The sequence below is a fragment of the Telopea speciosissima genome, chromosome 10 (genome assembly GCF_018873765.1).
Source record: "Telopea speciosissima isolate NSW1024214 ecotype Mountain lineage chromosome 10, Tspe_v1, whole genome shotgun sequence".
NCBI classification, from domain to species: Eukaryota; Viridiplantae; Streptophyta; class Magnoliopsida; order Proteales; family Proteaceae; genus Telopea; species Telopea speciosissima.
Window position 1 is genome coordinate 10,471,909 of NC_057925.1, and position 14,243 is coordinate 10,486,151.

Here is a 14,243-nt window from a genome sequence, read left to right on the forward strand (position 1 = left end):
CCCATGTGTATAGGCGCAACCTGTTCCCCCAAACACTCCCAGACAGAGAACATCACCACATATATATATATATATATATATATATATATATATATATATATATATAAAGGAACCATTGTTATCCTCTCAAGTGCATTGCACTGCCCAATGCACAGATAAAGTGCATTAGATAATGCACCTCGCTTGTGCATTCGAAATGTGTTGTGGTTGTTTAATTTATAGTTGATGAAAACCAGGTTTTTTGACTCAACTCGCCTTTCAAAAAAACCTGGTGACTTGTCCTTGTCAAACCCAGTCATGGGGAGTCACGTTTTTTTTCTTCTTATTTTTTATGCAAGAAATATGAATAAATTAAAAAAAAATTACAAAACTATAGAAAAATTATGAAAAAAAAAAGTAATCACATATCAATCCATTTTGAGTTTATACCATTGAACAATAGAAGGGAGATGAGGAGTCAAGGGTTTTTTACTGTTTTAGAACACAAATTTACTATTTTACTGAACTCAATTTCCAAGTGAATCTGCTTTATGGCTTTTTTTTAAATGACTAAAATCGCAAAGTCTATCATGACTCGGGTAAAATGCTGAGTCGGATAATTTATGACCGAGTCTCATCATTTTTTACCCTAACACAGTTTACTCGACTCTTGACCAAGTTTTCCAAAATTTTGACTCGACTCAGGAAACTCGGCCAAATCAAAACCCAGTTTTCCAACTATGACTTTGATCCCGACAGTTTCCGAATCTGACTGTCATAGTTCCATTTAGCAATGGTAAAGTTTAACCATTTCTATTTACAAACTATTTGCAACATTATCTTGAACTCTCTTTGATTTATTCCAGGCTTTCTCTCCATCATTGTTCTCCTATTTTGGATAGGCTCAAGAAAAGGCTTTAGTTGTGGAAGAGCAAAGTCCTTTCATTCGCGGGCCGGTTGGAGCTTGTTCGAGCTGTGATGCAGGCTTCATATCTTTATTGGACTAGAATATATGGCCTTCCCAGCTATGTGATTCGGATGATTGAGTCCATCATGTGTGCCTTCTTGTGGAAGGGAAGTGACAATAATAAATTCCTTCACACCATCAGCTGGACCTCAGTTTTCCTTCCAAAGAAGGAGGGAGGACTAGGTCTAAAGAGAGTAAAAGATGTAATAAGCCGGGTCTTCTTAAGCTTCTTTGGAAAATTGTTAAAAAGAGAGAAGGTTTATGAACTCAATGGATTTATTTTAAATACTTCAAGAAAGACTCTATTTGGACAGTCAAATACGGTTCTGGTGCTTTTTGGGTTTGGAAAAAGATTCTAAAGTTGAGACATTTGGTTCAAGATCACATAGTTAATTTCCAAGATTGATGATGGGATGTCCACAAGACTTTGGTTAGACAATTGGCACCCATGTGGAGTCCTTCTCTCAGTGTTTGGAGTAGAATCAGGTATGACCGGCTCTGAAAGGATGGCACTTGTCTCTTCGATCATCTATAATGGGTCTTGGAGACCCAGTCCTTTAATTTCTTCAGATCTTTAATTTGTCTAGGAGCAACTTCAGCATATTGGTAGAAGGCCTCCGGCAACGGTGATATTGTTGAATGGAACCCCTCTACCAATAAGATGTTCTCTTCGGCGTCGGCTTGGGAGCTTATTAGATCTAAAGTAACCATTGTTCCTTGGTGGGACTTCATTTGGTTTACTCACCATATCCCCAGACATAGCTTCATTACATGGTGTGCCCTCACTAGTTCCCTCCCCACTCTCACAGGAACATCTTTATCCCCAATTGTTGTCTCTGTTGGAATGATATGGAGAATATTGATCTTTTGTTCTTTAATTGCCCTTATTCCAAGGCTATTTGGGCTGGAGTTATTCGCAAGTGTTGCCCTTCTCATGTGCCCGTCTATTCCTTTGCCAAAGAGTGGAATTGGATTAGACAAGAGTTTAAAGGAAAGTCGATATGTAAGAGGGTTGTAAAGATGATTTTTTGTGCTACTATTTATCATCTTTGGTGAGAGAGAAACAAAGAAAGATGGACCTCATTTTCTCGGTCTCATATGTAGATTCGGAGTGCCATCGAGTTTGATGTCAGAACTAAGATCAACCATCTTCATGCTTCGGACTTAGATTGATTCAAGAATCATCGTATTGCTACTGCTTGGGGTCTTCAGATCAGGCTCTATTAAGCCTTTTGCTGCTTTGTTGTTTTTTGTTTGAGGCTTTGCCTCTTGTTCCATTTGAGTTGTTATCATCTTTGCTTTCTTTATTAACAGTTTGTATTCACCCAAAAAAACTATTAGCAGCAATAATTACAACTATTATTCCTTTTATGTTTGGGACAGAGAAGTTACAAATTGGAGTTTCTTTTTTTTTTCTATTTCTTAGCAACTTTTTTATTCCGGTTCATTTCCGGGAACAAAAAAATGAACCGGTCTTAAGAAATAGATTTCTCTTATTTTTTTGTTCCCAAGAAAAAAAAAATAAAGAGAAATAGAGAAACAAAAGTGTTATCATGCAGGCCCTTGATCATTCTCTATATATTGCAAAACCAAATAGCGACCTTTAAGTATAAGAAGATTTTTTTTTTTTTTTTTTTGGTTCAGGTGGGACCCACTACAAGGCAGCCAAGGGGTGGTGCCAAGGGGGTCAACGTTTGATGTGGGGGAAAGTACATGGGCTGGGGATGGAAAGGGTGGAAGGTGCATATCAAGCACCAATGCAATGGGGAGTACTTGATCTACTGACCAAGCATCGGGCATGCTTTCAAGCGAGCAGTGCCAAATTACCAAGAGGGAGTCTAGGTCTGTAGGGATAACAAGAAATTACAAGCTGGGTGCTGTTAGAAACGTGTTCGTTCTTCTCTCACGAATACCCTTGAGAAGGGGTGCCCACTCGTCCGGGCATGTGTAATCTTGTTCATTACCGATTTTGGATTACACTTTTTTTTTTTAAAAATTTATGGGAGGATCAATGAGTTGGATAAAGATGGAGAAGCAAATTTGAGTGTGGATTGGAAAAATAAAAAACAAGGGGAACTCGAAATACAAAATTATATCTTCTTTTCAAGTTGACTAGTCCCGCTCCTAATATGCCGCTATCAGTTAGCGCCACACTCCTATTCTTGGTTGGATTGGATGTTCCAAATTCCAACAACCGTTTTTGACTTCGGTAGGGGTGCCCTTGTTCTCTCAGGAATACCCTTAAGATGCTCTAGGGCTGCTGTCCTTTGGTTGTAATTATTCTTTTTCATTCTCGGTAAATTTGATTTATCGATATAGATTAAAAAAAAGGAACATTACCAAGCGTGAACTTCATACTCAGTACATAGCAAACCTGTTCATAATTATTTATTATGTGGTACACACTGGTCTTACAGTCCTGGTGCCTAACCCCATCATTTTTATTTTTGCAAACTTATTTGCCACACACACATAGAACAGGTGCAAACATTGATACCGGATTAAGCCATCATCTGCTGGAACTCAGGGAAATCAATCACACCATCGCCGTTGAGGTCGAATGCCTTTATGATGCTCTTGCACTCTTCATTTGACATTTTGAATATCCTCTGCAAATCCTCTGATGTAATGGACCCAGACCTCTTCCCAGCGAACATCTGAAACCCTCGTTTCAGATCATCATCCCCACCTTGACGCTCCATCAACATCGCAAAATCATCAAAGCTGAGCGTCAAACTGTCGCCGCCTGCTGCAAAGAGTTCATTGGTCACAGCTTGAGCCTCCCCAGGTGACATGAACTCCTTTTTGGAGGCAAGGTAGGATCTGAGTTCAGATCCTTCGATTTTCCCATTACCATTAGTATCCATGTTACGAAATATTTGTTGGAGTTCATCATTTCTTGATTGTTTTTTGGAATGCTGAAGACGATGGACACTTAGCACGAAGCTCTTGTTGGAGAAGCATTTGGATAATGTTGCCTTGGAAACAACAGCAGTTGCCATTAGAGTTGCTAGCTAGGAACGTTGAGAGTAGTGTTTGTTGCTTCTTGCTGCCTGTTGTTTCTCTTTGCTGTGATGGAAATGAAAGAACATGCAAAGAAACTTATATAGAGACTTTGATAGGATGGAGGCTTCATAAGTAAAAAAGAAAGAATCAGATTCTAGAGCTTAAAAAGGAGTGGTCTAGGTTAAAAGTTCCTAAATATTTAATTGTTGGAATATTTGCCTAGATAGATATACATTCATCGGAGTGTTGCTTAAAGACAAATCATTTTCAGTGTGAGAAAGAATAAGTATCCAGAGCTTCAAAAAGGACTGGTTGTTGTAAAAAGTTCCCAATTAAACAATTCCCAAAGGGGTGTATGCATGGGTTGGGTCCCAGATTTGAGTGATGATGAACATTTTTGCATCCACATTCAAAAGTCATACAAATACAAGGTTTAGTTTCTACATCGACTTACAATGGGGTGGAACCTAAAAAACCAAGTATATAAAATCCTTAATTTACAAATAAACAAGCTTTGGGAGGAAATTAACAAATAATAACTAATCTAATCTTCTTCTCTACCAAACAAAATTGGACAAAGGAAGTATATGATTCAGTGGCTCATGGGTGTCAATTTCAAATATGAATAGCCAAATTACGTAAATACATGACACAACACGGTTAAGGATACGTGGCGTTGTACTTGTTGGGCATTATAGCTTCTGAATATAAAAAAAACTAAAAAATAAAACATTAGTTAATTATGTATATATGATATCTAAACATGGATGAAGTTATAACTTGGTGGTTTCAATTTATTTATTTTTGTGCATTGGGCTCGAAAGAGACTATTTTTGTCATTTTGTAAGGATATTTTAATTCAATTTTACCCAAAACGGCTTGTATGAGATGAATTTAATGTGATCTAAGAGAAACTATTTACCCAAAATTAAGATCGATCACATGATTATAGAATATTGTTGTTTGTTGACACAAACATGACTCGCTTATCATATCATGTTCATTAGGGATGAAGGGATTCCAATTTCCAACACAACACGAAGATGTCCTGACATGACCCATTGCCACATCTAGTTGCCCTGGTACCTGAGAGATTCTTAATATACCAATATCTTTTTCATGTGAATGCATATGTGAGTGGATAGGGATAGTGATTGGGCCACCCTAATTATATCAAATGGTACTACAAAAACAATGCTACATAGAGGCGGTAATTATCACCGTTGAATAGCCAAAAAAATCTTTGCCATTTAGTCGACGATTGTTTTTTTCACCGTTGGAAATCCATCACAAAATGTGTTGCATCTCTCTCTCTCTCTCTCTCTCTCTCTGTCTCTGGAATTGAAGGTACAGTTTTGCTTGTTTTGATGCATTTGCTTTGAGTTTCTGAGTGGAACAACTATTTATTGTATTTAAAAAAAAAAAAAAAAACATGTTGTAGTCTTACCAGGTTTGACCAGGCCGAGTCACCAGATTTTCTAAAAATCGAGTCGTTTAAAAAAACTTGGTTTTCCAACCATTCCGCTGTTAAATGAAAGTGATTTTATTATTTAAGTAATTATATTTTTATTAATAAATGCCTCATTTAGTGGAATTTTAGATATACCGCTGCTCAATAGCATTTTTATAAAAATATTTTTTATTAAAGAAATTAAAAAAAAAACCATCCTTCCCGTTCCAATACCACCCGCCCCTCTCCCACCTTGCCACCACATTGTGTCCCCTGCCACTTGAAGCTTTGACACTACAACGCCCTGCCTTCCGGTTTTGGAATTAGGCCGTTAACGGGTCAAGGATCGACGTGTTTAAGGATAATGAACCGGATTTAATCAAAAGTGAGGTAAAAATGGTTTCTCATAAAATCATCACTAGTGACCATTTTCCAGAGATAATCAGCAGAAGTCTTATTTAAACCATCAAATTAACTTATTACAGTCATCTCCAAAACTTGAAATAAAACTTTAATAAAATCCTACCATAAAGTCTCAAAGTAACATTAATTCCAAAAGGTTCTAAACGGATAACAGTCCCTAATATTCTCTAATAGCAAATATAAAAGGGCCCAGCGATGTCTTCATGAGGCTCCTCTTCTCCACTCGCCCATCCACCAAGTAGGGCTTCAGGTTCGATTTCTAAAGGCACACCATCTGAAATGATATAAAGGGGTAAGCTTTCGGGAAAAAGCTTAGCAAGTACACATCATACAACCCTTCAAGTAATAAATCGAGGGTCATGAATTAAAAGTCAATAGTCAAGAATAAATCAGAATTTAAGACAACAAACGAATCGAATAGAGGTAAGGAATAGTTTCATGCCATGCCATGCATATGTTAGATAAAAGAAAATATCTCATTCCAATTTCAACCTTCAACAATATTAATTCAACACAAAGAAAATAAAAATCAATAGAGCAATCTGAATTATGGCCCCGTAACGTGATACGGCTTGTAACATAATACAACTCCTAACCATATTCAGATTCCATTCTAAACCTTTCATTTAAAATATTTTTGGTATAACCTATGAGAGTGTGACATATTGCCCCGTAACGTAATACGGCCTGCAACGTGATACAGCCTTAAACAATATGACATTACCCATTCCGATAGATACCACATAATTCTTTAAAATCTCATAGTCATAGGAAGACTTGTATAACTTTAAGAATGGATGTGAAAACCTTATTTTCATCTCTTAAAATATCATACATATTTTCAAACTTCAATTGAATTTCATGCTAGGACAATTATGGTATTAAAATAACCTTCATGCTTTGATTTAAAGGATCTTGATAAATCAATATATAACAAGGGCCAATAAGAGAGTAGGATCATAGATCAAATCAATTCAGCATTGATAGGATTAAAAATTAGTTCATAGATTAAGCAAAAATCATCATTGATGGATTAAGGAATTAGATCATAGATAAATAATAAAAAGATCAACATTGATGGATTAAGGAATTAGATCATAGATTGATAATATCACGATCAACATTAGATCATGAGATAGATAAGAAGAGAATTGAGATCAAATAGGAAAGATAGATACAAAGAAAGAGAAATTGAGTTCAAATTGGAAAGAGTAGGAGAAAGTCTGATTTAGTTGAAAGAGGGAGAGAGAGGCATAAAACGTGAAAGGGTAGAGAGAGATAAAATAAAGAAACAAAAAAAAAGGGGAAGAGAAAGAAATCGTGGAAGGAGAAAAGAAAGAAGAAAAAAAAGGAGAAAGGAAGGGGGAACTTCATACCCTTCTCCATTGCTCTCTTTTGCTCAAGCTTGGGAAGACAAGGCCTTGTATCTAAAGGTTCGATTGTTTCTTTTGGTTCAAGAACGGTGTAACGCCCTGCCTTCCGGTTTTGGAATTAGGCCGTTAATGGTTCAAGGATCGACGCGTTTAAGGATAATGAACCGGATTTAATCAAAAGTGAGGTAAAAATAGTTTCTCATAAAATCATCAGTGATGAAGCTTAATCCCTAGATATCATGAAGGGAGTAAATAATAATTTCATCACCTTAATCCCTAAAGTGGATGAAGCTGTTACCTTGGACAAGTTTTGTCCTATCTGCATGGGGAATTTTCTGTATAAGTTGATCCCAAACATTTTAGCCACCAGATTATCGTGGTTCCTGCCTAAGCTGATTTCTGAGGAGCAAGGGGCATTCCAGAAGGGGAAGGTGATTTTTTCCAATATTTGTGCGGTGTTGGAGCTGACCAATATGATGCATGTAAAGTCCTACGGAGGAGGGATGGGTCTCAAGCTGGACATCCAAAAAGCTTATGACACAATGGAGTGGGAATTTATGTTTGATGTTATGAGAAAGTTTGGGTTTTGTGCCTCGTGGGTAAATATGATCCATCAGCTCCTTTCGTCGGCCAAGCTCTCAATTTTGTTGAATGGAGGACCGGTGGGTTTCTTTGGGGTTGAGAGGGGGCTCAGGCAAGGAGATCCGTTGGCACCTCTACTATTTATTATAGCGGAAGAAGCATTATGCAGGGGATTCACAAAGGTAAAGGAAGAAAGGAAAATTTTGCGGCTCCCAGGTCCACGAGGGGTAGTGGTTCCCACCCACTTACTATTTGCTGATGATGTTTTCCTGTTTGTTAAAGCAGGTACCCGCTTTGTTCGAAGCCTAAAGAATTTTTTGGAAGAATATCATGAGTACTCGGGGCATTGTATAAACATTCATAAGAGCAAAATGTTCTTGTGCAATGTAAGTGCTGTTAGAAGGGGGAAGATTAAGGACATTGTTGGTTTTTAGAGAACAGTTTCAATTCCCTACTAGATATCTAGGGATCGACATTTTTAAAGGAAGGGTCAAGAAGGACGCTATCTTGACGTTGATTGATAAATTCAAGGCTAGATTGGCAGAATGGAAAGGAAAACTTATTTCTATGTCAGGGAGAGTCCAACTAGTCAAGTCCGTGCTGTCTAGCATGCCAATCCATAACTTCTCAGTCTACTGGTGGCCTACTTCTTTAATTATTTTAATGGAAAGATGGATGAGGAATTTTTTTTGGTGCGGAGACCCAGATGTTTCTAAAGGAATTACAGTGAGATGGGAGTGGGTAAGCAAGCCTTATGAAGAAGGTGGCCTGGGAATCAGGAAATTAAGGGAGGTTAATAAGGCTCGCTTTGTAAGCTCTGTTGGGCATTAAGGCTAAGGTCCTTATTAGTAATTTCTTGAGCAAGATTTACTTTTAAGGGTAAATTAGTCAACTTTCTTCTTCGATTTGGCTTGGGATTAGGAAGATGTGGGACTTTGTTTAATCATGAAGCTTGGGTGGTGGGGATGGATCGGCTATAGATTTTGGCATGATCAATGGCTTAATGGGGAAATAATTGCGAACATCCTGGGGTGGGAGAATTGGTTAAAACCTTTCACTCACCACTGACTAGTTTCATCTCAAATTCAAAGTGGAATTTCCCAGTGGTAGACTCCCCAGTGCTCCAACAGATCATAAACCTAGCCTCTTCCATTCTGCTTCCTACAGTCTTGGCGGAGGGCACAAGAGTCTGGATCTTAACAAAGCAAGGGGATTTCACTGTCAAATCAGCATGGGAAGGTCTTAGAAGATCTGAAAACAGGATTGCTTCGCATGAAGTGGTATGGGCTTCTTACCTACAACCCCGACATTCAATGCTTGGTTGGCAGCTGATGCAGCAAAAGCTGCCAACTGATGAAACGATTGTTCACAAGGGCGTCCCTTTAGCCCCACGCTGCAATTTATGTTTGAAAGCAACTGAGTCTCAAAACACATCTTCCTTGAGTGGTCGTTTCCCTTGAAACTGTGGCAGAGGTTCCTTTGTTGGTTTCAAAGAACATGGCCAGCAAAGGAATCCATGCATGAGTTGATCGTTTGCTGGAAGGAGAAAGCTGGTTCTAGCGCTCTACCTAAGGTATGGCTTGTGGGTTTCATCTTGGTTCCTTAATTATCATAAATGGAATGAAAGAAATAAGAGGCGGTTTGAAGGGAGCTGCAATAGATCAGCCACACTCTTACGGCGGGTGATTTTAGATCTTAGAGATGCCTCTACACTAATGAAGATCTCTATAAAGTCTATGCAGGATCTGGTTCTAGCTCGTCATATAGGTTCTTCTCTACCAAATGCGCAGGCTAGAAGGATCAGGGAAGTATAGTGGAGAAAGCCTGATGAACATTGGATGAAGTTAAACATTGATGGTTGCTCTATAGGGAATCCGGGGAATTCAAGTGCAGCAGGGATCCTACGAAACTGCCAAGGAGAACCAAAGGGAAGCTTTGCTCAGTTCCTACGGTTGTCTACAAATTTTATTTCTGAATTTTCGGCTTTCTTTCTTGGAGTTAAAATGGCCAAGGAGAAAGGCATTCAGGGGCTGTGGATTGAGAGTGATGCACAAGCGGTGGTTACATCCATAAGAAGCAGTAAAATACCGTGGTTATTCAAACAATCATGGCTGGAGGTTGCTGGATACCTAAAGGATATAAGGTGGACAATAACACATAGTTACGGAGAAGCAAATGTTGTTGCTGATATTCTAGCAAAAGGGTGTGCCTCTACTAATGTCTCCCAACGGTGGGAGGAAGCCCCAAACTATGCAAGATTGGAGATAGAGATGGATATTCTTGAAAGGAGCTGGTTTCGGTTCTCATAAAGAGCACCAGATGGACCCTTAGGTTCCTAATGTAAGGATTGTTTTGTTCATTGAAAGCCATAGTTAAGAGGCTTTAGTGGTGCCCTGATATTTATATTGGGGATCTCTCCAGTTTTTGTATTTTGTATCTATTTATTAGTTAACATACACATTGTTGACTTCTAGCAAAAAAATAAATATTGTTGTTTGTTGACACAAACATGACTTGTTTATCATATCATGTTCATTTGGGATGAAGGGTCGGATTCCAACACAACACGAAGATGTCCTGATATGACCCATTGCCACACGTAGTTGCCTTTGTACCTAAGAGATTCTCATAATGTACAATCATTTTCATGTAAATATGTGAGTGGATAGTGATTGGGTCACTGAAATCATATCAAATGGCACTACAAAATCAATTCCACACAAGGGCGGTAATTATAACCGTTGAGGCGTTGAATAGCAAAAAACCTTTTCCATTTAATTGACGACTGTTTTCTTCACCGTCGGAAATCCACCACAAAATGTGTTATAGCTGTTTAATGTGGACAATTTTCTGAATTTGACCGTCATAGTCGTATTAAGCAGCGAAAACGTTTAACCGCTTCTATTTACAAACTATTAGCAACAATAATTACAGTTGTTGAATAACCGTTGTTATTAGTTCAATATTCCAAACTTACTACAATTTGCGGTGATAAGTATTTGCCGCTGCTAAATGAAAGTGGTTTTATTATTATGATAATTTTATTTTTATTAATAAATACTTCCTTTAGTGGCAATTTAGATATACCATTGATGAATAGCATTTTTATTTAAATATTTTCAATTAAAAAAAAACCGTCCTTCCCGCTCTCACATGTGGACAGTTCATGTTCACTCCCTCTCCCATCTTCCCACCAGAAAATTATCCTCTCAGGTTTCCTATCCGGTGCAGTTCTCTAGTTCCTCTAATAAGAGAGGGGTGGACCCCACCCGGGCAATGTGTTCGGGCAAGGGATAAGATGGTCATTTCCGCCCCCTATGAGATGAACCGTACGAACTGTACCGGGCATGCAAGGAACCTGACAGGATAAAGATTCCCACCCCTTGAAGCTTCAATACCACCCACACCTCTCCCAATCCAGCTGAAACCCGCCCCTCTCCCATCTTTGCCACCAACACTGGTCCTGTACCCCCCTCCCGCTACCCCATCAATAGAGGGCCCCACTGCCACTAATTTCCTTGCTCCCACCCACCCACCTGCCCCCACTCATGCTGGCGCCCTTTCTTTCTTTTGCACCAAGACCCTCAATTAACCCAACCCATTCTTTCCCCTACTCCATGCCCCTCCCTAGTCGTCGTTGCCTTGATATGCGACCTACTGCTCTACCCAACCTGTGCTCCTGCCCCACCGGATCAGGATCGTCTATGGCCTGCTGCCCATAGCCGCCATAGCAGCGCCCTAATGAGGCGCGGTGCATTGCACCGCGCCTCATTAGGGCGCTGCTACGGCGGCTATGGGCAGGCAGGCCGTAGACGATCTGAATTCGCCCGCACACCCCTTCTCACCTCTGCTCCCCTTTTCTTTATAATAAAAATGGAAAAAAAAATCCAGAAAATCTAAAGAGAAAATGGACAAATAGATAAGGAAAATAACACATAGCTGCAAGCTCTGTCCCAGGAAGCAGATGATGGTGAAAAGGAGAAGTAGGAGAACAAATAACGTTGCATGGAGAGGCTAGGGGAAAAGGGAGCGGGCTTTTTGGAATTTACAGTATATTTTTTTTTGCTTTGCTGAATTTCCATTTTGATATTTAGCAGCAGTAAAATATTGCAATTGTTAAATATAAATATTCAGCAGCGGTTTAATTTTACCCTTTTTTCTTTTTTACTAAAAGATCATTTATATTAAAGGAAAAAGAATGAAACAAAAACAAGCTGGACTGAAACCGATACACCAACAAAAATAAGACATATCCCTATCATTTAATTTGATCCCTCTTTAATATATATATTGAGTGGTAGTACATAAAAACTGCCCCTAGATGTTTTTTTTCTCATACCCCGTTATTATAATTTTTATCATAAAACTCTTTAAATCACAACGATAGAATATTATTGCAGTTTGATAGCAGTCTTTCTATACCACCTCTAAATGTTGTGGTCTTTCCACGTTACTGTATTTTTTTAATTTGGGAAAATTACATTGTTGCCCCCTGAGGTTTGTTCTAAATACAGAGCAACCCCTATGTTTCTAAATTATATAGCCACACCCCTTGAGTTTTGGTTAGTTATTACAGTCAGCCCCACTCTGTTATATCATTCCCGTTAAGTGGTACTGTATTGATTATTCATGTCTTAAAATGGCTAATTCACCCCTATTAGTCATTTTGTAACGGGGTCCGAAGAATCGTCTCTCTTCCGACAACTCGTCCCAGCACCTGTCAAGGGAATGGGTGAAGCTCCTCTCCTCCGACCAGTTCCTGTATGATACGATAGATAAAGACCCCACTTTCAAATGCTACTCTGTTTTGGACGTGAAGAAGGTCATGGCTGGTCTCTGTAAGAGCTGCGAGAACGAAGGGCAATGGAGGTACTTCCCTGTTTCTCACTCATTTTCCTGTTTTATGTTCCTTTTTTTTTTACAGAATATTGCTATTCAAATAAAACCCTATTGAGAATGTCAAAATCATTGGAATGGTGTCATTTTATGTTGCTCGTTGTTAGGACACACATGATGGGGTTGAAATTCCTTAGATTACCTTGTATTGCATGAGGCTTAAATAATACATGGGCACCCCAATCGGTTGGGTGATCTCTACAAATCGTTACAAATCTTTACACCTATTATCACATGTGATAATAGAATATTATACAAAGATAACATCGAATATTGATGGAGAAGAAAAATGAAGAAGAATAAGATATGACTAGCATCCCAACTAGCAGAGTCCCATCAGCTATTAAAGGTGTCCCATCACATAATACTGCATCTCACAAATCTTAATCTCACAGAATAAAGAAAAGGCTCGATCCAAAATCTCATTAATCAAATTCGTGTACAAGGCTGGACCTTCTTATAAACTTATATAGGAGACTCAAAAACAAACTCAAACACACAACAGGGGAAGGCCTAACCCAATCTTTAACTAATAAGGTAACAATTGACTAAGAAACTAAAATAATGAAGGAATATTACCCAAAACAGGACTGGACTTATAAAATCCTAATCCAGCCTAACTGAAACACTTAATAACAATTAAAATAAAGAAATAATGACACTAACTTAACTAATCTCGTATGCCTAGCCTCTACCCATATTATAGGCCCATTACAAAGAAAACCCGTTGGATCAAAGGCCCAACACATACATAACCTAACCCAAAGCTTATTTCTAATAAAATAAGTCTATTTAGGTGAATATTTTTGGGAGAATTGTCTAGATCTACTATATAGAAAAAAGATTTACAGAACTAGTAAGTATAAATTATATTTTACAATAACAAGTTACGTTGTTCAAAAGATTTACCAAATTCCCAACATCATTTACTCTGTTTTTCTTCTTTCTACTTTCTTCTTCCCCTTCCATGGACGACGCCTCGGCAACCACTCCCTCCTCCCTACTCCCTCCTCCCTCCCATGCAACCCCGCCCCACCCTCCTCACTGCAATCCCACCTCGACACTACCACCTCCAGCACTACCACCATCCACCCCCTCCCCCTCCCTTTGCCGCTCTCTCCCCCCTACCCCTCCCTTCCCTGCAAACCCGCTCCACCATGCTCCCCTGGCCCTACCCCCTCCCTCCCCTGCAAACCCACAATAATATTTATTACCGCGATCTGGACTGAAACCTTCTACTTTTGTTACAGCAAAAGACAAAATTGATTGAGTTGGTTGTTTAACATGGAATTCTGTTGTGGTCTTTTCACTACTCTTCTCCATTCTCCCAGTGTTAAAAATGCTAGCTGATACTATTGAAAAACTTAGGAGCTCACAATAATTCCTCAGGCATAAGTGATTTTATTAAGAAGGGCCCTTCGCCTGTGTAAGAGTGGGGCAATCCCTACTAAAAGTTACACTTCTTTCTGCTCCAAGAAATTCAAGTTAGTGTAAACTAGCAAGGAGAGCAACTCCGGACTGAAGAGTGTAGAAGGGGAAGAAGCATTTTCAATGTCTCTGCAATATT

At 38.9% G+C, this 14,243-nt stretch overlaps 1 protein-coding gene across 1 annotated transcript; it reads right to left on the reverse strand.

Moving 5' to 3' along the window:
• Positions 1–3,447: 3,447 nt before the first annotated feature.
• On the reverse strand, positions 3,448–3,948 carry LOC122643203 (probable calcium-binding protein CML41). The gene has a single exon (XM_043836850.1). The coding sequence runs from the start codon at positions 3,946–3,948 to the stop codon at positions 3,448–3,450; it is 501 nt and encodes a 166-aa protein (XP_043692785.1).
• Between the last annotated feature and the right edge of the window lie 10,295 nt (positions 3,949–14,243).

Coding starts and splice junctions, on each gene's coding strand:
- LOC122643203 (XM_043836850.1), bottom strand. CDS start 3,948: ATGGCAACTGCTGTTGTTTCCAAGGCAACATTATCCAAATGCTTCTCC.